A 24,115-nucleotide genomic window follows, 5' to 3' on the forward strand; every position below is an offset into this window, starting at 1 on the left:
ATATCACATGTTAAGATTGTGCGGTTAAACCATGTTGTTGGCGTCACATTTGTGTCCTCCAGTATCTTAGTTTAATGTTTGGCTTACAGCAGAATCTTAGATTTGTCAAATCAAATTCTTTTGTTTTTTTTTTCTGCCTGCACTGGGTCATTGTCAGTGTGTCCTAAGAGACCTAATCGTTGCATGGCTTCCTTTCCATAGCCCAGCCTGCAGGCGTTCCTGAGATTCTGAAGAAGAGTCTACACAGCTGCTCAGTACAAGGAGGCGAAGAAGTGTTTATCATTGGAAAAAACTTTCTCAAGGGAACAAAAGTCATATTTCAAGAGAACGTCTCAGGTACTAGGCCAGATATTCCATCTCCTTTGCCATCTGAATCTGTAGTCTCATACTAAAGACTTTGTATGGAGCACTGTTTGTTTTGACTTTCTGTCTTTGTCTTGCAGATGAGAAGTCTTGGAGGGCTGAGGCTGAGATTGACATGGAGCTTTTCCATCAGGTACAGGTGCAGTGTGTTTGGAGGTCACAAATAGGGCCTGCTTTGTGCACACTTTTGACATCATTGTCTTCAGTTTCCATTCCTGAAATTGGCCCGGTCTGCAGTTTGCTGACCTAGTTACTCAAATAGAATGTGATGAAAGAGCTGAATATTTTGAGAAAAGCCTTTTAGCATGAAACTTGAGGTGTTACAGAAACCATATGTCTTCATAATGACTAGGAATGGTGTTAGCATCTATTGAGATCAGACAGATTTCTTTCCATTCATGGTTAAGCATAATTCCTCACACAGATATTAATTATTCACAATTTCCGTAACACATTATGAGCTCTTGTATATAATTTAATGTAATATATGTATGAAGTGATGCAGACAGGTTATACAGTCACACATGGTGAGTGTATCTTTGAAAAAAAAACCTTCTTCACTGTGTGAAAACTGGCAATTTCCTTTTTTTAAATAAATCTAATGATTGTTTATTCATTTATTCCATTTAAGACTCGTGTTTTTCGCAAACATTCCGATAATGATTGGTTGTATCCAAGTCAGATTTGAGGACGGCTTCTTTTGCACCATCTCAACATAAAAATATTTTGTGTTAGTCAATACTGTTGACATGGCAATGATAATGCTGTAAAATCTCTCAATCCTAGTAATTATAACCAAAAATAACTGTTTTTATACTAACTAAGTATAGTAGCAGTGCCACAATTGACCTCATCATAAATGGTTGTTTAAGGTATGGCAGTCTTTTCTGATACTCACACTGCCTAAGACAGATATACTAGACGTATATTGCCCATATTTTGTGAGATGAGTGAAAATGTGTAGGCTATCATTATCACTTCATCTTATATCTCAGAATGTGATGCAGACAAATGGTAATTGGAGACACACCTCCTAGACCATGAGTGAGGAAGGGTAATACTGCCATCATCTGACTGACTCACCCAACTCCCTACTCTTACAGTATATACAGCAAAGTATTAGGAACAGTCCAACAAAGAATAGGAACAGTCCAAATTATTTTCTTAATTTTTTGTGGGCTACATCTAAATGCTGCATTTACATGTTAGCGTTTGAAAAAAAAACATTGTTTCTTACCAGTTCATAGTAGAACTGGTATAATCAGTGTGGTATGCGACCCAATGGCAGCATGCAGCTATGCAAATATTGCCAAAATGATAGTATTACTGGAATAACAGTAGCATTCTTGCATGTGCGTGGGGCGATCATGTTAGCCATCTTTGTGTTTTTCCATGTGTTTTGAATACACGCTGATGTTTCTGATGGCGTATTTTCCCTGAAGTTTGGTTTTGTACATATACATTTGTGTGGATATGCTTGGACTTCAACTATAAGCATTTAGTGCCCATGTTTTTTGAATCAGTCAGCATCCAATTTAATACACAACTGTGGCTGATGGCAAAAGTTGAGAAAATTTAACTCTTGATGGAATGTTCTGCTGACCGTAGTAAACAGAAATCTACGACGGCGTTTTAGAGCCACTGTTAATAAAAATAAAAATAGTAGACTTTGAGAATAAAGTCGTAATATTTCGAGAATAAAGTCTTAATATTTTGAGAATAAAGTCTTAATATTTTGGGGATAAAGTGGGCTAACTGTAGGAGGGCTGCCATAATGCGTTGGGGTCTCCGTTGCTGTACTGGCGCCGGAGCTCCACTCACTCCTGTCTCTTCGTGGATCATTTGATCATCATTCTCACTGTCTGTGAAACTTCATGCCCTCTTTGAATGGTGTGGAGATGTAGCCCCCGATAGCCGTGTAGACCACCCTGCCTGAGATTCTCCTTCAACAACACAGACAGACAGTTTCCTCCGAGTCCGTCTGGCTCTTTATTCTAGATAAACACAGTTTCCTGCTCAGCCGTTTCAGCCGGTTCTTATACTAATAACAGGCTGGTGCTGATGTGCAGGAGAGACAGGGAGACTGAGTGTTTCTTTATGGGTCAATCGATATGAAAGTAGAACTCCACCAACTCACCACCCCTCATTTAACACGAAGAGGTGCTGCCTTCCCTTTGCAAAGCCTTTGGCCACAATATTGTGACCTTTCCTGGGATTAATGCCACTTACTGTCGTAATTCTACGACGTTTTTTCTTGAAATATTATGACTTTATTCTCGAAGTCTACTATTTTTATTTTTATTAACAGTGGCCCCAAAACGCCATCGTAGAAATCAGTTGAATCACTATTTTAAAAAATACTCAACAGAGCGTTTAACTGACAGATCATACACGGTAATTAACTGCAGAACTGTGACACTGGTGACATGGTACATAACCATGCTGGCAGTGTCCAGGCTTCTGTGCTGGAGACTGTGCTTTCTTGTTCTTAGCTGACAACACGGTCTTCGGCTGCTGTAGGCCATTTGAGACAGGTCCAAAAAGTGGTGTGATCTGAGATATTATGCAGTCCTGTGTTCAGTTTGGAAGTAATTTGCCTGGTTTTGGTCTGTCATACATACTTAAAAAAGCCCAGGACAGAAGCTGTTTGGGAGATGCAAGAATCAGCCAGTTACATCCATCATGCCAGTAAAGGTCACTCGTTATTAGACTTGGTCTTTCTCTAACCTCTCATATTAACAGCACTCTCTTTTGTCTGTTCAATTGTACAACCCCATTCCCAAAAAGTTGTGACGCTGTGCAAAATGTAAATAAAAACAAAATGCTATGATGTGCAAATCATTTAAACCCTATATGTAATTGAAAATAGTACGAAGACAACATATCAAACATTGAAACTGAGAAATTTTATTGTTTTTTGTAAAAAATATGCCCGTTTTGAATTTGACGCGAACAACACGTCCCAAAAAAGTTGGGACGGGGGCAACAAAAGGCTGGTAAGAAAATATATGGTTTACATAATTTGCATATCATTACATTCTGTTTTTATTTACATTCTGCACAGCGCCCAACTTTTTTGAAAATGGGGTTGTACTTACTGGGATGTTGGATATCGTGAAATACTAAGTATAGAATAGTATCCTCTAAAAGGTTTGATACATACAAGCCTAGTCACAGTATTCATATAGTCTGAAATTACACTGCAATCAGCAGCACACAGACCTCTTTACTTAACTATTACTTTATATAAGTCATTTATATTTGTGTCCATTTGTCATTTCTCATTTAGAACCATCTTATTGTGAAAGTTCCACCATATCAGAATCAAGCCATCACCTGTCCTGTATCTGTTGGGATCTATGTATTGACGAATGCTGGACGTTCCCATGATGTGCAGCCATTTACCTACACTCCAGATCCAGGTCTGTGAACTCTCCTCCTCCTTAACGCAAACCAAGCCTAATTACCTTTCCTTGAACCCCAATTCTCCTGTTTTAAACAGCTTTTTTACAGTTACCTTGAACACAGAAAGACTAAATGAGGAAAATAAATACAGGCTTCTCTTACTGACCTTGAAACATATGCGCATTTACAGCTACAGATGTGTCTGTGAAAAAAGAGACCTTGCCTCCAGTCAAGCCCTGTTCCTTTGAAGGTAACAAATCTGTACCTTATAACTATATTTTGAATTTTTTATTAAGACATTTCATGGTTGTTTTGTTGATTTACTGTAATGGATTTTGAGTAATATCAAGTCGTCCTCTTTTCAAACAGTAATGGATGGTGGTTTGATGGTCCCAATCTTGCCTCTTGTCAAAAGAGAAGAAGTCACTCCCATGGAGGTGTCCAGTAACTCTGGAACCTTTAAGGTTTGTTCTTTCAAAAGAATAGAGTAAAAACTAAAATAACATTACTGATTAAATTAAGCACAAGTGGTGTGTGATGCACAGTAATAAGGCACCATCTGAATGCTTGTTTCTCTTTTTTATTGGTTTACTTAACAGACCTCAGATCTGATGAATTCAGCCCAGCAGACCCTAGAAATTAATAACAACATCTCTACCAACGGTCAGTCATTCTCAAGCTCTCTGGCCTGTCAACAAGCAGAACAAGAACAGCCTCAGAGTTCTGTTTTCTCCAACAAGGAACCATTAAGCACCATTCAGAAGCAAGACATTGCACCCAACAGCTCTTTCCATGTGCCTGGCAAACCGCTGCTCCAGCAAGGGACCCAGCAATTCCTCTTGGATACTGAGAGTCTGACCCAGGAGAGGTCTGGCAGCAGTGCTGGTACAATGGTGGGACTTTCCCAAATGGACGACAGCCCACAGCATCAACTGTCTCTCCTACCTCCAGATGAGGTGGCACAACTGGAGCAAGCAGTGCGACAGCTGCAAGCAAAGGGATTTTGCAACATTCATCTTCAGTCCGAAGATTCGCTGGCAAAAAAGCAGCAGCACCGACTTCAGCAACATCAGCAAATACAGCAGCAGATCCAGCAGCAGCAACAGCAACAGCAGCAGCAGCAGCAGCAGATGCAACAGCAACAGCAACAAGTTCTGGAGAACCTGCAGCATCAGCTTTTTCATCCCCAGGTTCAAATGCAGTGCAGTCCAGAGCAGCAGGGCTCCTCGCAAAGCATAGTGGAGAACAACAATGCACTCTTCCAACAGCCGTCTGCACAGCAGCAGCAGGCTGCTCTGTTTCAGCAAGCAAAAGATCTCATCTCCATTCAAACCAGCTATCTTCAGCAGACACCCTCTCATTCCTCTCCTCCCTTGTTCCACACCTCCACTTCCTTGGCTGAGGCCCAAGCCCCTCAAGAGGCACTGTTTCACACACAGAAAACCTCACCCACCCAGGAGCAGGTCCAGGCTTCCCTTTTCCAGAACACTATGAATGTTCTTGATGGGTCCAGCTTGTCTGCAGAACCTCAGCCTTCTGCAACCAGTATGTTTCTCAGCCAGAGTGCCTTACCTGGTCAGCTCGCAGTCAATAACAACCAGTCGCAACAGCTGGCTTTCCTCAGCTCTATGCAGACGTCTGCCCTTGAGCCGCAGTCTGTGTTCCAAGCCTCTGCCCAGCTGGCCCCCATTCAGCAGGGCACGCCCATGGAGCAGCAGTCGCCGCAACAGACCTCACAACCCCAGCCGGGCTCTCTGTTTCAGGGTATCTCCCAGCCATCAAACGCCAAGCTCTCCCCTAACCAACAGCAAGCTGGGTTGCTCTTTAACTCTCTGAGTTCAGCAGTGGCACCAGAACAGACCTCTGGTCTCTTGTTCAGTGGTCAGCCTCAGATGACCTCAATGAATAGCAGCAGCCTGATTTCCTCGGAGCAGCAGAATGCATCACTTCCTTTTTCCCAGACCAGCATGGTCACGGTCAGGCAGGAAGAGCCCTCTGAGCCCATGTCGTTCCAGGATCAGAGCACTGATGTGGCAAATCAGTCTGGAAGTAAGCAAACCATGTTCCAGGAACAACAGCCCATGCAGCTGGCACCAGGTTCAGGCACCGGCTCTCAGCCTTCTGTGAACCTTTTTGTGGCCCAGCCCAATATGCCAAGGAGCATAGCCTCCCAAGAGGCACTTTTTGCTCCTCAGAATGGTGTGGCAGGACTTCAGACCACCACCTCCTCACCAGTGCAACAGCCTGGATCCCTGTTTCAGACAACAGTGAGTGGAAGCCTCAACCAGCCAAGCCAGAACCAGCAGCCTAGCATCTTCCTTTTTGAAATACATAATGGTAAAGATAATAAGAATGTATACTGTATTAGTGTTTCACCTCAGTTGAAAGGGTTACAAGTTTATGTTATGGACTATTCGGACAGCATTCGTTTTTCAAGAAGAGCTGGTCTAGCTTAATTATTACTTGTAATAATTACCAGAGTAATTCTGTGGTTCGTCATGTCATTAACTTCTAAAGGACTGCCCATCCTCATATCTGCAAAGATTATGGCGGCTTTTACATTACTTTTACATAGACGTTTTCATGTTTTTCTTAATTACAGAGACAAATGAAGAAGTATTTTATTTACGCTGATCAGGCACAACATTATGACCTCCTTGTTTCTACGCTCATTGTCCATTTTATCAGCTCCACTTACTATATAGGTGCACTTTGTAGTTCTACAATTACAGACTGTAGTCCATCTGTTTCTCTGCATACTTTGTTAGCCCCCTTTTACCCTGTTCTTCAGTGGTCAGGACCCCCATGGACCCTCACAGAGCAGGTACTATTTGGGTTGTGGATCATTCTCAGCACTGCAGTAATACTGACGTCGTGGTAGTGTGTTAGTGTGTGTTGTGCTGGTAAGAGTGGATCAGGCACAGCAGTGCTGCTGGAGTTTTTAAACACTGTGTCCACTCACTGTCCACTCTGTTAGACGCACCTGCGTTGTTGGTCCACCCTGAAGATGTAAAGTCAGAGACGATAGCTCATCTGCTGCTGCACAGTTTGTGTTGGTCATCCTCTAGTCCTTCATCAGAGGTCACAGGACGCTGCCCACAGGACGCTGTTGACTGGATATTTTTGGTTGGTGGACTATTCTCAGTCCAGCAGTGACACTGAGGTGTTTAAAAACTCCAGCAGCACTGCTGTGTCTGATCCACTCAGACCAGCACAACACACACTAACACACCACCACCACATCAGTGTTACTGCAGTGCTGAGAATGACCCACCACCCAAATAGTAGCTGCTCTGTGAGGGTCCATGGGGGTCCTGACCACTGAAAAGACAGAAGCTGTTAACAGTGGAATGTTCTTGGTGAGGTGTGGATCTCTAAAACAAGTAAAAGACAAACCACAGATTACAGATATCATATGTAGTGCAGTTCAGTCATAAACATTCAGCAGAAACCTTTTTATTTAGGGACACTGAAAACATATTCTGTCCGAATATGACTTTAGCATAGAATTGTGGATTTTGTATTTGACTAATGAGGTGCTGAAGATACTGATTTGTACTAATCTACATTGTAGATTGCAGTCAGCTGATGAACTCCCAAGGAACCACGCTTTCTGACCAGATCATTGCCATAAGCCAGTCTGGTCAGAACCAGAGGGAGAGTGATGGGCACATCCATTCCTTACTCAACCAGTCCATGTCAGAATCTGGGAATGTTCAAAATGTCCTAACCACCTCCCAGAACATGGAGAAGATCGATGACCTCCTTGTGAGCCTTCAGGAGCAAGGCAAGAACCTCCCTCATTCCTACTAGGACCTTACAGATCCCACAGGTAAATACAGCTCACTTTATTAATATTTAATATAAAGATACCATTGAGAAAGATTAATATGGTCATATTAGTCATATCATCATATTTGAACATGAGTACTGACTCTCAGGAAGCTACCTTGTTAAGGTGGATTAAATCAGCTTTAGATTACAACCCCATTTCCAAAAAATGTGGGTCGCTGTGCAGAATGTAAATAAAAATAGGAGGCAATGATATACAAATCATGTGAACCATATTTATGAAGGAAAATACTACAAAGACAACAAATCAAATGTGGAAACTGAAAGATTTTATTTGTTGAAAAATATTTGCCCATTTTGTATTTAATGCGGACAACATGTTCCAGAAAAGTTGGGACGGGGGCCTGTTTACCACTGTGTTTCATCACCTCTTCTTTTATCAACACTCTGTAAGTGTTTGGGAACTGAGGAGACACTGCTGTAGTTCTGAAAGTGAAATGTTTTCTTGTTCTTGTTTGATACAGGATTTCAGCTGCTCAACAGTTCAGGGTCTCCTTTGTCACATTTTTCATTTCATAATGTGCCAAATGTTATCAGTGGAGACAGGTCTGGACTGCAGCAGTAGCACCGGGACTCTTTTAATACAGAGCCATGCTGCTTTAATACATGCAGAATGTGGTTTGACATTGTCTTGCTGAAATAATCAAGGCCTTCTCTGAAAAAGACGTCGTCTGGATGGCAGCATATGTTGCCAAAACATGTATATATCATTCAGCATTAATGGTGCCTTCACACACATCACCCATGCCATGTGCACTAATGCCCCCTATACCATCATGAATAATGGCTTTTGAACTGTGCACTGATAACAAGCAAAAATCGTCTTTAGCCCAGAGGACACAGCGTCCATGATTTCCAAAAAGAATTTTAGATGTTGATTCGTCGGACCACAGGACACTTTTCCACTTTACCTCAGTCCATTTTAAATGAGCTTGAGCCCAGAGAAGGTGGCAGCATTTCTGGATCCTTTTTATGTAGTTTCTTTTTTGTGTTTTAGAGTTCTAAATTGCATTTGTGGATGCAGCGACAAACTGTTTTCACAGACAGTGGTTTTCAGAAGTGTTTCTGAGTCCATGCAGTGATTTCCACTAGAGAATCATTTCTGTTTTTAATGCAGTGCTGCCTGAGGGTCCAAAGATCACAGCCAGCAAATACTGTTTTTTGGCCTTCTCCCTTACATACAAAGATTTCTCCAGATTCTCTGAATCTTTTAATGTTATTATATACCGTAGATGATAAAAAGCAAAAGTTCTTTGCTATTTTACATTAAGAAACCTTATTCTTGAATTTTTTCACCATTTGATCGTGCACAGAGTGGTGAACCCCTCCTCATCTTTACTTCTGAAAGACTCCGCCTCTTTGAGATTTTTTTATTTCTTTTTTATGCCCAATCATGTTACTGACCTGTTGCCAATCAACCACCAGGTGTTTTTTAGCATTACACAACTTTACCAGCCTTTTGTTGCCCCTTTTTGGAATGTGTTGCTCAAATTCAATATGGGCATATATTTTTCAAAAACAATAAAATTTCTCATTTTCAACATTTGATACGTTGTCTTTGTACTATTTTCAAGTAAATATAGGGTTTAAATGATTGGCACATCATTGCATTTTGTTTTAATTTACCTTTTGCACAGAGAGAAAATGGAGCTGTACATGTATTTGTGCTTCACAGGCCATACAAGCTTTTTAAGAAATGTTTGTCCAAGTGCATAAATATAGCTTGTGTAGGTGGGGCTTTATTTTGCCTTACAGTGCTTACACAATCTTTGCTTACCTTTACTTTTTTTTCCTCCAGACAAGCTTGGAGAAGATCGGGGAAGTCATTAAGGGTCAGTGGCTGAATGGTGAAAGCTGTGACGACGTGAGCTTTGTGAATGTATCGTTCAGATATCAGCGCTACAGAGAGCATCTGCAGAAAGTATATTGGTGTGGAGGTCAAGGAGTTACTTCAGTCATGCCTTAGTTGAACAGTGTCACTACAAACAAGATTTCCAAGATACGCTATGTCTGTCAGGTTAAGCACGGCATACTTTCGTGCTGTTTGTCTTTAGCTGTGAAAGAAACATATCATAAAACGTGGAATGTTTGGTCTTTTTGTCAGTTCTCAGCAAGCACTTTGCTTTTTTATGAAGTCGTATCAGCAAGTAAGCACATTTTGAGCTCCCTTTTCTTGTGACTGATGCATTTTTGCCAGATATTTTTTTTTAATCTTGTACATTAATCAAATTATGAAAGGTTCAAACACAAAAAAAAGAAAAGAAAAAAACTTGTAACATATTTTGACATTTTATCCCGGTAGCACTTTATTTGTTTAGATGTTTGTTTAGCACTGTTGGTCTCGACTCCACCCTCCCTCATGCTTTCAGTCTCAAATCATGATTTAGACAGTGCTAAAAATTTGCATAATCCACCGTTTATAGCCATCGTCTCATGTAGCTTGTGTAGTTTATGAAATGTAATGTTCTGAGAGTTTGTCTCTCTCTTTCAAAATATGTCTGTTAGTGCGTTTATTGTGAAAAAGGAGATGTTTACTGCTCTACAGATTCTAAAAAATTTACATATCTCGCTAGATGATGCCTCTGTGCTTCGATGTATTGCTTACTAGCGGCTGGCACGCTGGTGGTGGGCAGTTTGACTTCTTTTTATCAAACAAGGTCCTACTACCAACAGCTTTTTACCAGGTTATCTTGCCTTGGTGCTACACACAAAAGGAATACAGCCTTTTATCACCCGTTTATCCTTAGCGTATTAACTCTGTACATAAAATCATATTCTCAGTACAGAATAACATTTTCAGCTAGTAGACAACCCTGTCGACTCCTGAACTTCAAGCCTCAAGTCAGCACCACCTTTTACACGCTTTATGAAAACTTAGGCCAGTTTTATGGCTCAGAAGGTTTTGGTAAGTAGGGCTGCTTTGTTACAAACGGAAGAGAAGAATGTGAAGTGAGTTGCAGAATTTTGCTCTCAAATTCAACGCCAGGCTTGTTGTAAAGCTGCCAAATGTTTGTTTTTATGGTTGTGGTAGGTCTCACGTTATGAATATTTGGCTAGTTGAGAATCAGCTGGCAAACTGATGTGTTTTTTTAATGAAAATAATCAGATGCATACATTACAAGGGCCCTGCGCTCTGTAATATTTAAGGCAATAGCTCATTTGAGCTTTTATTGCAGTGATTATCAACGGTTCGGGGTGTCGTGTCTCTCATGACCATTCTAACTATTTTATGCCTAGTTTTGAATAGTGACTATTCTGACCTCTGCGTAGGTGGGGGGGTGCTCTTTTAGATCTTTAAAGGAGTCCTCTGCATAGATGTGAACTGAAAGAGCTGTCTGTGATTGGCCTTCATCTCTGTACAATACTGATTTTCATTCATTTGTTTATTTGTTTCTGTCTCTTACTATTTATGTGAATATCAACGAATATTTTCTTTATCAGATTTTGAAAACTTTACTACTACTTTGTTGTAGAAAACGACTTCTAATTTATTTTTTTGCATTGTTATTGTCTCCAGAAACATTTTCATCAAATCAAAAAAGCTGATTCTGTTAACTTCCAGCTCCATAATTGTGATTAAAAGACATCTCTGTATTATATGATCATCCATCATCAGCTGCATGGAGTGTATACGTTTAAGAAGGTTAACATTCCTGATCCTATATTTTTAACTTTCCTACTTTTAAGATTTTTAATGCCAGGTCAGAGCAGATGTCCTGTTGTTCTCGTCCCTGTCAGAATTATTGAACTGGATAAGACTTAAAAAAAATCTAAAACTTTGGGGAAAACTAAGCCATATAAGCAAACATAACATAATGTAACAAAACATAACGTTTATAACCTCATCTGACTTTGGACCAATAATAATATTTTTCTTCATTATTCCATTAGTTTGTTTGTTTGTTGTATATATGATATTTAATCCTCTATTTTAATAATCTACAAATGTTAAAAATCACCACATTAACTTAACAAGTATGCAGTACATTTTGTAGATCTGTATTGCCTTTAAAATACGTACCTAAATGTATCTAGAAGCAAAAAAAAACCAGTTTCTATCTCTGTGGAAGGAAAGACTATGGACCTAAAACCAAATGGACCTTTCTTCTTTTCCAGTTCACACAATGAACTGCCTTGTGGCTTTTAGTCCCACTCTATTCGTAATTTACTAAAACCAGTTTTTCTCCAAACACGTTTCTCTAAATTATTTTCTAAAGACTTTTTTATTTAAAGATGTTTTTCTAAATATTACCACACAACAGAAAATCCAAATGAATATCATTAAATAACCGGTAAATCAGAGATAGTTGTGCCTTTGAATGAAAACTGTAGTTGAAAGCTGGTTATTTTCTCACTTGTTTGACAGACCAGTGGAACTTCAATTAACAATCAGTGCTTCTGCCTCAGTTGTTCAGTCCAAGTATCACTTGAGGCTGCTGTGCAGTTGGACTTGATTTTCACAAGGTTAAATATTCTCTCTTCTACTTGGTCAGTCTTCTTTTAATGGGAGTGCAAGTTGTCAACATAACTATAACATTATTATGATGAAGTTCCCGATCAACTGGAAGAAACACATTCAGATTCTCTTCATCTTCTCTCTTCTTTTATTTGACTCACTGACGTGCGAACCCAGTCGTGAACGTTACCTGCGTTTCCTATATGGAAGTAGATTTGATATGAAAGTCTTCGGTTTGTTATTTCAGTAACAAACCTGCAAAGTGCACTCACAGGTTAGCCTGGTGTATGGTGGGGAAATAAGGTGGTGACTTACATGTTTTATCTGTTTTGTTTAAAAGAAAATATTTTATCAACTTAAAATGTAGTACAGTCTACATTATATTTTGTGTTCATCTAGGCATTTGTACTCCTGCAGTTACTTTTTCTGTATTCTTGCTGTTATCAATAAAATAGATAATTGTTCTATAAACAACGTTTGTGTGAGTGTGTCCTGCAGAGCGAAGCAGACTTTGAGTGCGTTTACATGCACTCAATAATCCAATCAATCAGATTTCTGCAGTTATCAGATTATTCAAATGGTCATGCAAACACCAGACTCCGATCTAGAAATCTGATTAAGAAATCTGATAAAGAGGCTGGATTTTAGCTCAGTAATCAGATTTCTCAGTGCATGTGAACTCTTACTCTGATTTCTTTCAGATTTCTCAGTCTGTGCATGTGTGAAAACAGACAGCAGTACTGGAAATAAGCGAGCAGCGTCGCCGCGAGACGCAGGAAAACACTTTTGGAGCGGCGCTGAAATCAAGGACTAAATGAAGGATTTAAGAATTCTGCATCTTCTAGATGATGTGTGTTTATTGCTGTTGTCGGAAGAAAATCTCATATCTCCAAAATGATAACTTCACAAGAGAAAGAAAAAACCTAGTTTACTTTTAATGTAAGTCAATGGAACCAGACTTTTTTCCAAGTCATTTTGGGCCGTTTATTTTGGTCCATTCATCATGAAATTTACACACAATGTAAAGAGCAACAGGCATTTTCAAATTATGTCAGAAAAAACAACAAAAATGGAGATCCAAGGTTTTGTTCCGACAGCAGCGTTATATTTATTTACAGGTATACCTGTAAATAAAACCTCTGGGTGAGAATGTAACTGCCGCACTACTTAAGGTGGAACGGGGAAAAGTCTAACAAAAAGCTGGCGAATGTCCTGAGAAAATGTCTTGAGAAAATGCTACCAGCATTAAAATTATAATTAGGATATTCTGAGAGCCGAAATCAGCTGATCAGGGGGTCAGCAGTGATATTAAGCTGAGTCTGTACTGGATCAGCCTGAGTGCAGGTACGTTTGTACAGCTTTTCAAATCAAGCTGTACAGAACGGAAAGATCTGTCATGTTTCAGTGAGTAACTGATGAACAGAGAACTGCAGGGAAAACTGCTTCTTTTGTTCTCACTTCGTCTGCCCTCAGTCTGAACATGGAAATACGCTACCAAACTGGCAAAGCGTGCTTAAGGAGGCTGCCAGTCTAATGACATCAATTCAGTGCGCACTAGCTTTAGCTTACATGATCATATTTCAACTCTTTAACGACCTCGTTATTCAACGGATCCAGTGATATTCGGGAGAAAAATGTACACAGAACAAAACACATCGGGTTCTGGACATTTTCATTTACCACAGGGGGTGACAGAGGTGATTTTCCTAAAACCCTGTTCATTCTGGCCACAGAGAAATGGGGCTTAGACCCAGAGTTCCTAATATGGGCATAAGAGCATGACTACAAAATGACAACTGTGACTACAGTGGTCTAGTCAGAGCCGTTTATGTGGAGCCTGGCCAGAGAATTTGTAGAGATGAGAATTACCACTGTGCAATGTCTTCCGGTTTTCTCAAACGCTAGGGGGCGCTCCCAAGTGAGTCCAAAATGAATGGGGTGATATGGAGCATTTGAGCAAAATCATAGTTTATAAATGCTTAAACATTTTTAATGTAAAAGAATGCGATCACTGCCTGAACACAGAGCAGCATAAAACACTTTAACACCGCTGTTATATTTTTAAGAGTTTTTAAATTCGAGTTATAAGAGTTTAAAACAGCACCTCAGGTATGCCCATGACGTCAGTGACGCGAACAGCCAATGAGCTGCTCCGCTCGCCAATCAATCATCACGCTCTAGCACTAATGCCCGCCTTCCGCTGCCCAAAACCCGTTTGCTGTAGAAAAAAGGAAACATACAGGTAAGATTTCTTTGTTTTTTTTTGTTTTTTTTTAATGAAATACATCCTTCTACTTTCTAAAATTAAAGGAAAGTTCTGGTTCAGTGATTAGAAACTTTTTTAACCTTTCGTTTTTAGTCGTTGAGTCCCATTTACTCCCATTCATTGAGGACTCACTCGCGGGCGCCCTCTGCTGTTTAGCGGTCCTGTTTTTGATATAACGGGAGGAATAGGAAGTGGCCAGGCTCCTCATAACATAAACCGGCTCTGGCCTGGCGACTTACTATTTCCCCCGTTATATTAAAAACAGGACTGCTAAACAGCAGAGGGCGCCCGAGTGAGTCCTCAATAAATGGGAGTAAATGGTGCTCAACGGCTAAGAATGAAAGGTTAAATAGTTTTTTTATCACTCGCCCAGAACTTTCCTTTAATTTTAGAAAGTAGAAGGACGAATTTCACTAAAAAAGCAAAGAAAACTCACCTGTATGTTTCCTTTTTTCTACAGCAAACGGGTTTTGGGCAGCAGAAGGCGGGCATTAGTGCTAGAGCGTGATGATTGATTGGCGAGCGGAGCAGCTCATTGGCTGTTCGCGCTCACTGACGTCATGAACATACATGAGGCGCCGCTTTAAACTCCTATAACTCGCGTTTAAAAGCTCTTAAAAATATAACAGCAGTGTTAAAATGTTTTATGCTGTTCTGTTTTCAGGAAATGATTGCATTCTTTTACATTAAAAATGTTTAAGCATTTATCAACTATGATTTTGCTCAAATGCTCCATATCACCCCATTCATTTTGGGCTCACTCGGGAAGACACTGCAGAGTGGTAATTGTCCTCTCTACAGGTTATCTGACCATATGACGTTTTGTGAGGAGACTTTTACTTTGGCAGTTCTGCCGTTTTTCTTTCCACCAGCTTTAACGCTGCCGCCTGCTTGGCGCTGAAAGCCGGCGACGTCCTGTTGTGGTCAAAGCAGAGAGCGGAGAAGATGGCAGACGGAGCTGTGGATGGAGAGAAACTGAGTAAAAAGTAGGCGAACTGCACATGCCTTTACATTCGGGGTGACAGGACCTTCACCTTATCGCTTAGACAGATTTGTGGTGGAGTTTGGCGGAGCAGTAAGAGCTCTGGAGGCTCTCCGCCTCGGAATAAAATACTTTCGGTTTAGTCAGCAGGTCGGAAGCAACGTGGTTGCTCAGCTTAGCTTAGCTTGCTGTGCTATCCAGCCGTGGTGCAAGGTTTATTAACTAGTATAGTTGTAAACATATACTGAGCTTAGTTGGTCGATCCGCCACGATAAAAACAAAATGATCCATATCACTATAACGTTAGTATGGATGGGTTTAGGTGTCAGTTCGCGTTGTTAGCTATGTCAGCTAACCGCAGCATGAAGCGGAGCACTGATTAGTGTGTTTGAGGACTTCTTCTGTTTCCTGTTTGACTTTCTAGTCTCTATTCGGGTTACCTAACGGGAAGAGAGGCTTTGTGGAGGTCTTGGGACCCTCATATCACACATAAGGACTATTTTTAGGCAGTAATGATTAAAATATTCGTTATTCTGCCCTCATGTGCATGAAGTGTTACCTAACGTGTTCAGCTGCACCATGACTCGCTGCTAACCTTCCACACGGAAACCTCCAGAGAGGACAAGTACAGCTATGTTTAGTAACACAGTAAGGCACAAAACAGCCCTGACACCGGCAGCCTAGGTTATTTTTTAGACTGGCCTAGCTAGTGTTGTTTTGGTGGTGCTGAAAAGTTAGTAGACCTTCTCTTGGCAAAGCCCCAGTTCGTCAAGGTTAGTAACTGCTTTAATAATGAATAATGTTGAGACGTGTTGCAGTAAACATAACATCACTGATAATCATGACACTAAAACGACAAGACTAGCAGGTCAGAAGCGAGATGAGCAGGTTTGCAGCTTGGCCTTCGGGCTGGACGGCTGGTCAAATGCGAAAGTGAAATTATAGTGCACACCTGCCTCCATTGTTCTATTCCAGCTGTGTGGCTGATGTAATTTGACAGCATTGTTGGTTCAGTCATCAAGTAAGGTTGCTCAGTGGTGAGAGGTGGAACAAGACCACTTTTTCCTGATCTCAATATTTAAACTTTGAGTATCAACCAATGCTCAGTTTATGTTTCTTTAAAAGCTACTAAACTTCAAGCTTTTGTTTTTTTTTAATTAAAGCACTTTATGAAAATTAGCATCTAAAAGTAGCCCAAAAGTAGCGCACTTTGCACTCTAGGACCCCACAAGGAGAACAGCACAGATAGCATCACATCAAACAATGCACAGTCAGGTGTACACATTTGAACATACCTGGTAAAATTATGTTATGTTGATTTTTAAGTGAAAGTAAGTTAGCACATTTATACCGGTAACAAACTTACATATGACATTTTCTACTAATTCTAGTGCACAGTTTTTATTTATTTTCTGAGTTTAATATACTGGAAAAAATCAAAGATAAATGTGCCATAACTTTTGCACAGGTCAGATTTTTAATTTTTAATTACATATATACACCGATCAGGCATATCATTATGACCACCTCCTTGTTTCTACACTCATTGTCCATTTTATCAGCTCCACTTACTATATAGGTGCACTTTGTAGTTCTACACTTACAGACTGTAGTCCATCTATTTCTCTGCGTACTTTGTTTGCCCCCTTTTACCCTGTTCTTCAGTGGTCAGGACCCTCATGGACCCTCACAGAGCAGTGGATCAGACACAGCAGTGCAGATGGAGTTTTTAAACACTGTGTCCACTCACTGTCCACTCTGTTAGACACTCCTACCTTGTCAGTCCACCTTGTAGGCGTAAAGTCAGAGACAATAGCTCATCTGCTGCTGCACAGTTTGTGTTGATATCTGATGCAGAATCTCCTGCTCATGTCAGCCCAATACCCGTTGATACCGATATGCCATCTCTAACAGTGATATATGAAAGTGATGGGCCCGAGGGCTGGCTTGAATGTGACCTGTGCGTTTTCTTGGTTCATTAAAATAGGACACACTCAGCATGTTGACCCTGGTCAGAGCAGCCAGGCAGCAGGTGTGCCATGCCATTGGGTTGCGGGCTCAGACGTTTGTTCCCCGCTGTCAGCAAACCGTGCCATTGCTTATTCAAGGATGTCGCTGGAGAGGTGACAAAAGGTTGGTGGTGTTTATATCTAATGTGAATAAACAACCAACCTTTTGTCACCGTAGTAATTAATGCTTTATGTGTTTTGGATCGTCAACACTGTTTCTTTAAGATCACAAGACCTCCAGTCACACCGCTGTTTCCTTTTGTGGTTTCAGTGAGCTGAAGAGGCGCATGAAAGCGGAGAAAAAGGCTGCCGAGAAGGAAGCTAAGGTTAAAGACCAGCTGCAGCAGAATAAGGAGACCAATGACAAGGCTCAGCAGGAGGCATATGCGGCTGATGAGGAGTCCTTGGACCCCAACGTAAGTCAGGTTTTTGTCTTATGGTTGCATAAATCACACTTTTGTTTCAAACGTCTGTATTCTAATACACCTCTGTCGTTGTAGCAATACTTCAAGATACGCACGCAGGCCGTTCAGGCTCTGAAGGGGACCGCAGAAGACCCCTATCCTCACAAGTTTCATGTGGACTTGTCGCTTACTGACTTCATCGAAAAATACAACCACCTTCAACCAGGGGACCAGTTAACAGATGTACTCAGTGTGGCAGGTACATGGCTTGAAGGTTTTGCCTAGAGTTTTGGAATTTAGGCAGTTTGTTTTGGTTGTGTCTGAGCTCTCAGTGAACTTAATTAAACTTCATAAAACTAATTGCTTATCAGGTCGTGTCCATGCCAAGAGGGCCTCAGGTGCCAAATTACTCTTCTATGACCTGCGAGGAGAGGGGGTTAAGCTGCAAGTCATGGCAAATTCCAGGTCTGCCTTTATGCACTGCACTATTATAAAATGAGCAATTCATCACTATCATAAATAATACCCTGTAATTTTTATGATACTTTTCACAGCAAAACATATATCAGGATACCATTTGATTGTATTTTCATGACAGTTGGAGCAGTATAAATGGTCAAAATGACTTGGAATAAAGTCTTGTTGCATAAGTGTACATTACATAAATTTTACATCAGAGTTAAGACTGTTTTTGCCTTGCTTGGGATGCTTGACATAAGAATACAGAGCCAAAATGTGTTTGCTTTGCAAGTAATTTGGTTAGGTAATTTACATAAGCAGTGAAGATTCCTCAGGGCCTCCTAAGCCTTCAGAAAAAGCCTAATGACTGAAAAAAATTGGTGCGTTTTTAACAGTTTCATCATTTATGGCCTGGACTGAAGACTTAGCTAGTCTAGTAATAGTCTTGGTTTGCCACTGTAACACACAGATATTTTTTCGGTTGTCTTCTGTTGTCTTCGTGCCGTTTCCAAGCATGTAAAATCAGTGTCATCTGTAAGTGTTTGCCCTCTGCTGCCTTTTTCAGGAATTACAAATCGGAGGAAGACTTTGTTCACATCAACAATAAATTGCGGCGTGGTGACATTATCGGTGTCCGTGGTAACCCTGGGAAGACAAAGAAGGGAGAATTGAGCATCATACCAATTGAGATGACCCTGCTGTCTCCATGTCTGCACATGCTTCCCCACCTCCACTTTGGCCTGAAAGACAAGGTCAGTTCTGGAAATCCCTCCATTAGCCTGATGATGGGTCATTAATAAAGTGAAACTGCGCTGCGTTTGGCAGCTTCAGCTGATTGCAGGCCTGTTTTGAAAACACCTTTAACCTTTTATTCACCAGGGTATATTTTGGTTTATCCATCTGAATTTACATGACCAAATCGTAAGGCAAATTATTCAGTAACTGCATGAAAGAAATGTAAATTTTTATTTTATTTATTCATTTATTTTTTGTAAAAGTTCCCCTCAAATTAACAGAACGTTTTATGATCATACACATATTGCTATATGCATGCAATTTACTGCTGAAAGCCAAAAATCTTAGATGCTCTTAGTATTTTTTATAAAAATAATTTTTACAGAGTATATGACTGAAGAGACGCCATCGACTTTCATTAGACAAAAAAACTTGAGTTCAGCTTCTTTTATTGTAAGGGTTTAAAATTTTACATCACCCATCTATTTGACTGGGAAGAAGACAGTTTCAGCTCTCATACGACCCCCACCTTTTGAATGTAGCTTATGAAATATGAAAGTTATGAAGAATATGACGAAGTGCGTATTGGAACCACCAGTGGTCTCAAGGAGTTGAAAAGGTTAACGGAGGATATATTTGACCTCAGTTAATGTTTTCAGGGGTGAACAAGGTATATTGTCATTATAGTGATTTTGATTGTGGGCTGTGTTCAGTAATCTTGGTCCATCTTTGTGGCAGGAAACACGATACCGTCAGCGATACTTGGACTTGATTCTCAATGACTTTGTGAGACAGAAGTTTGTGACCCGGTCCAAGATCATTACTTACCTGCGCAACTTCTTGGACCAGCTTGGTTTCCTTGAGGTAAGTCTACACTCTGCAGGCCAAAAAGCAGTAATAATGATGTTAAAATGTGCAAGACTTTTCTTAAGACGCAGATGTGGATGGACTGCTCTGTAAACATTTGCTGTGTATTTGTGTGCCGCAGGTTGAGACTCCAATGATGAACTTGATTCCTGGAGGGGCAGTAGCTCGACCTTTTGTCACCTACCACAATGAACTTGATATGAACCTTTACATGAGGATTGCCCCAGAGCTTTACCATAAGGTACAGTAGCATGCTCCTTATGGAGTATTGAAGAATTTGTGATCATTCCAGGCAAGTGGAATGGCACTCATGATGGATGTTTGTCTCTTTAGATGCTGGTGGTTGGAGGAATGGACCGTGTCTATGAGATTGGTCGTCAGTTTCGAAATGAGGGCATTGACCTCACCCACAACCCAGAGTTCACCACCTGTGAGTTTTATATGGCCTATGCTGACTATCATGACCTGATGGAAATCACAGAGAAGCTTCTTTCAGGTTTGTCCTCCTGCCACCACACAAATTCTATTCCATTTAAAAGGTTTTGTACAATGCTGAAATATAAATGGCCTGGGGATAAAAACAAAAATAAATTTGAGCTCATGGTCATCGAGGTTGTTTTTATTTTGCTGTATTTTGCTGTTATTTTGAGTAAAATATGTTGGTAGCTGCTGCAAATTTGTGTCCATAAAACCCAAAGAATGGCTCATGTTCTGAATGAGGTGATTTGCTTGTAACTGAAATGGGATAAGTTATCCAATGTTCCTGTTTACATGCAACCAATACCAATTTTAATGAGCAGTCAATCTCCAATTAGTCAAAACTAACCTTTTTATTCATAGAAGAGAGCTTTGTTTTTGATGAGCTTTAAAATATAGAAGTTGGGTTGTTCATATACAGTACGTGTGCTCTGCTTGTTCTACCCAAAATATTATTTCAACACCGGTCTTATGTAAACACTTTGTTGCATCCTTTTAACACACATTTTTCAACATAATTAGAATGTTGAAAGGACCCTCTGACCAAAATGGAAATAAATAAACAGCAACAAACAATGTGGTTGGTGGAAAACATGCCTACTCGCCTCCTACATTGGTGCCACAATAGTCTCTAGTGCAAGATTTTCCTGTTTAACCCATTAAATGGCCAGGGTCTGCCGGCGGACCCAAAGTTTTATTACACTAAGAATAGCTCAACCAGTTTGCACTGAAGTCTGTTTTTACTGAATAATAAGCCTTTTATGTGTAATAAACCTGGGATTATGGGGTTAAGGACTCAGGAAACCCCTCCTACAGATGATGTCTTGAAGGTGGAAGGAACTTCTGAAAAACTACTTGACTGCAGGATGTTTGATATGTTTGTTTTATTTATTTTTTCCCCGCTACCTTGATAATGCCTAAGGAAGCCAGATAGCTAATGTTACTGCTAGGAAGCAGAATATCACGTCTGTGTTTATCAGCCTTTACATCAGTGGATTTTAATCGGCATGGGTGGAATTTCAGTAGTTGTCCAATGCATGCCTAATGGGTATTGTAGTGAGACAACATTGGTAGACAAAAACAAACACTACTCAAAACAAAAAACAAAACTCTACACAAAAAGGATAGAAAATCATGGGTTTTGACAAACCAGTGAGACTGAGGGATGCAGTGCTGTGCTACGGCATAATATATACCAAGGCCAATAAAATTAAGCTAGTTTTATGTTGGAATGCTCCTTTAATTTTGTGGAAATGTTGCTGTTGTATACCAAACAATGCTTTACATTTAAGAACTAAATGTTTTCTTCATCTCTCTCAGGAATGGTGAAGCATATCACTGGAGGCTACAAGGTGACTTACCACCCTGATGGACCAGAGGGACAGGCCTATGAAATTGACTTCACTCCACCTTTCAGAAGAATAAGCATGACTCACGACCTAGAAAAAGAGATGGGTGTGAAGTTTCCAGCTCCTGAAACCTATGATTCTAATGGTAAAACTAAAATACATGCTATACTAGCCAAGGATTAAAGAAGCATACATTGTAGTCCAGTTGAACCGTAGTATGTTGGATACTATAGGCAACTCTGTTTTATGTAGAAAGATTGAGGTAAGTCACAGTACCTTTACTTTTTTATGTGCAGAAACTCGCAAATTCTTTGACGATCTGTGTGTCCAGAAAGGAGTGGAATGTCCACCTCCCAGAACGACCGCTCGTCTGCTAGATAAGGTACTTCACTGCTTAGTAGACAGTTGTAATAGGTGTTTCGTTTTCTATATGAAGTTCTCAGTGAATGTAGATTACTAGAGCCTATACATTTAAAAACACTAATTTCAATCAAAAGTGTACAAATAGTTCAGTCTTTGTAGTTTTTCCCATTGAAGCATACTCATCTACAATGTTTTGACCTACTATTGTATCGCAGTTGGTGGGAGACTTTCTGGAGGTGACGTGCATCAACCCAACATTCATTTGTGACCACCCTCAAATCATGAGCCCCCTGGCAAAATGGTGAGTGCTTGTTGTGCTCCTCAGCTGCCAGACTATAGAACTCTTTTACTGTTCCTTTTTACCATCTGTGATCAGAAATGATCTGCTTGAAAAGTTATTGTTGATTTGCTCTCCACCATGTCTGCTCAGGCACAGATCACAGAAAGGGCTGACCGAGCGCTTTGAGCTCTTTGTCATGAAGAAAGAGATCTGCAACGCCTATACCGAGTTGAACGACCCAATCAGGCAACGAGAGCTCTTTGAACAACAGGCTAAGGTGAAATATTTCATTTGAAACAACTGTAGGAGGTAGATGGCAATGTATGCAGATATTGGTTCATGTGAGACTTATCCTGTATCCTCCTTTAGGCCAAGGCAGAAGGTGATGATGAGGCTATGTTCATAGATGAAACATTCTGCAGTGCGTTAGAATACGGCCTTCCGCCTACTGCAGGCTGGGGCATGGGTATCGACCGCCTCACCATGTTCCTCACAGACTCCAACAACATCAAGGTACTTGCACAGTTCTATACAATAACATATTTTTTTGTGAATTATGATTTGCTCAACTGTTGAATTGGGTTTTCAAGTCAGACTCAACCAGGATCACATTTTTAGAACTATTTCTCGTGAAGTTTCTTATGGCTGATTATTCAGGATTGGAGGGTAGACAGTCTGTTATCTTGTGAAGTGACTTGCTGATCATTCAGGTGTCAAACATGGCACATAGTAGTTCAGGTTTTCTGCAGTGTGAGCCTGGACTTCATATGCTGTCATAGGCTGTTATATCTGGTATAAAGTGGTTTTAAATGGCTTAAAATGCTTCATCACTCCCTGGTTCACTGATTAGGGCTGAGTGGGGAAAAAAAAGTTTTCGTGATTAAAACGTTTCTCTGCTGTTCTGCACCACTGACTGCTATTCAGACAAAGCCAGCAAGGGCTCAGGCTCAAGTTTTATTAAAAAAGCAACTTAAATAAAAAATGCAATTGTGCAGAATGATAATAAAAAATATTTATTGTAATTGTTATTAACAACCACCACCGACAATGATAAAAATAATGGCAACAATTTTTGCTTATTCATGCCAGTTCATCCCATCCATTATTAAAGTGAAACATCTCTTTTCTTTTCTTTTGTCATAGAATATTTGAATATTCGATCAAATAGCAACAGAAAGTAATGTTTGCTTGCTCTACACAGATTGTAGCAAACATGTGGAAGACTTCAGAGTTTTGTACTGAAATTACCATCTTAATTTCTTTTGTAATTGTGTTGCAGGAGGTCCTTTTCTTCCCTGCCATGAAGCCTGACGATAATAAGCCTGTCCCTCCAGCAGAGGGAACTTCAGTTTAACACTGACCTTCGATGCCACCTGCTGAGAAATCAAAGTCATTCTGATGAAATATAGAGATGATTCGTCCATACAGGGGTTCTCGCTTCCGCCGAGCTGTTCAGGTTACTGTTAAGATTGGGGTTTATATCTGCAACGTAAAAGGCTTTTCACATTCAGTAAAAAGGGAATGGTCTCTACATTTTTCTCTTCAAATGCACAAAGTTAGGCAGGAACAGTGAACCCTATTTTACTGTCGCTGTTGCCTGTTGTCTCTTCCTCACATCAATTTATGGGCTGAAGCAATTAAGCAGATTCAAATTCGGCCATACTTTTGATGTTATACTGGTTTTAATACCTACTGTCCACTCTTTTTTTAATAGTCCTCACAATGGTCATAGAAATAAACCTGTAAGTGCATAATAAACTATCTATGGTATTTTATTTGATGGTGTGGGTTTTCAGTATTGATCATATTTTGGCTGCACGTGGCACATGTGGTGGGTAGATAGCCTGC

General features: G+C 40.3%; 2 protein-coding genes across 10 annotated transcripts in view; both read left to right on the forward strand.

The window, feature by feature from the left end:
* nfat5b (nuclear factor of activated T cells 5b) overlaps positions 1–12,550 on the forward strand; it is a 59,105-nt gene extending 46,555 nt beyond the window's left edge. For 5 of the 7 annotated variants that reach the window (XM_036586815.1, XM_036586820.1, XM_036586817.1 and 2 more), the window contains 8 exons: positions 202–336; positions 444–496; positions 3,653–3,785; positions 3,959–4,018; positions 4,138–4,232; positions 4,368–6,105; positions 7,343–7,555; positions 9,419–12,550. In XM_036586815.1, the coding sequence (XP_036442708.1) occupies positions 202–336; positions 444–496; positions 3,653–3,785; positions 3,959–4,018; positions 4,138–4,232; positions 4,368–6,105; positions 7,343–7,555; positions 9,419–9,450 (2,459 nt within the window). In that variant the 3' untranslated portion in view covers positions 9,451–12,550. Of the gene's footprint in view, positions 1–201; positions 337–443; positions 497–3,652; positions 3,786–3,958; positions 4,019–4,137; positions 4,233–4,367; positions 6,106–7,342; positions 7,601–9,418 lie in introns of those variants that run through there. The other 2 variants (XM_036586816.1, XM_036586823.1) reach the window with 2 other exon arrangements.
* Positions 12,551–15,195: 2,645 nt separating this feature from the next.
* kars1 (lysyl-tRNA synthetase 1) lies at positions 15,196–24,042 on the forward strand. 3 transcript variants are annotated; one of them, XM_036586629.1, is made up of 15 exons: positions 15,221–15,328; positions 17,312–17,457; positions 17,605–17,749; positions 17,834–17,996; positions 18,109–18,202; positions 18,762–18,948; positions 19,670–19,795; positions 19,920–20,039; positions 20,132–20,294; positions 21,596–21,769; positions 21,921–22,006; positions 22,203–22,288; positions 22,418–22,544; positions 22,637–22,780; positions 23,547–23,621. In XM_036586629.1, exons 2-15 carry the CDS (start codon positions 17,324–17,326, stop codon positions 23,619–23,621), a joined length of 1,824 nt encoding a protein of 607 aa, XP_036442522.1. In that variant the 5' UTR covers positions 15,221–15,328; positions 17,312–17,323. The 3 variants fall into 3 exon arrangements, with proteins under 3 accessions (XP_036442523.1, XP_036442522.1, XP_036442521.1); XM_036586630.1 differs by lacking the exon at positions 17,312–17,457 and having other exon boundaries at positions 15,196–15,328; XM_036586628.1 differs by lacking the exon at positions 15,221–15,328 and having other exon boundaries at positions 17,324–17,457; positions 23,547–24,042.
* The last annotated feature ends 73 nt before the right edge of the window (positions 24,043–24,115 follow it).

This window comes from Colossoma macropomum, unplaced genomic scaffold (assembly GCF_904425465.1).
Source record: "Colossoma macropomum unplaced genomic scaffold, Colossoma_macropomum, whole genome shotgun sequence".
Classification (NCBI taxonomy): domain Eukaryota; kingdom Metazoa; phylum Chordata; class Actinopteri; order Characiformes; family Serrasalmidae; genus Colossoma; species Colossoma macropomum.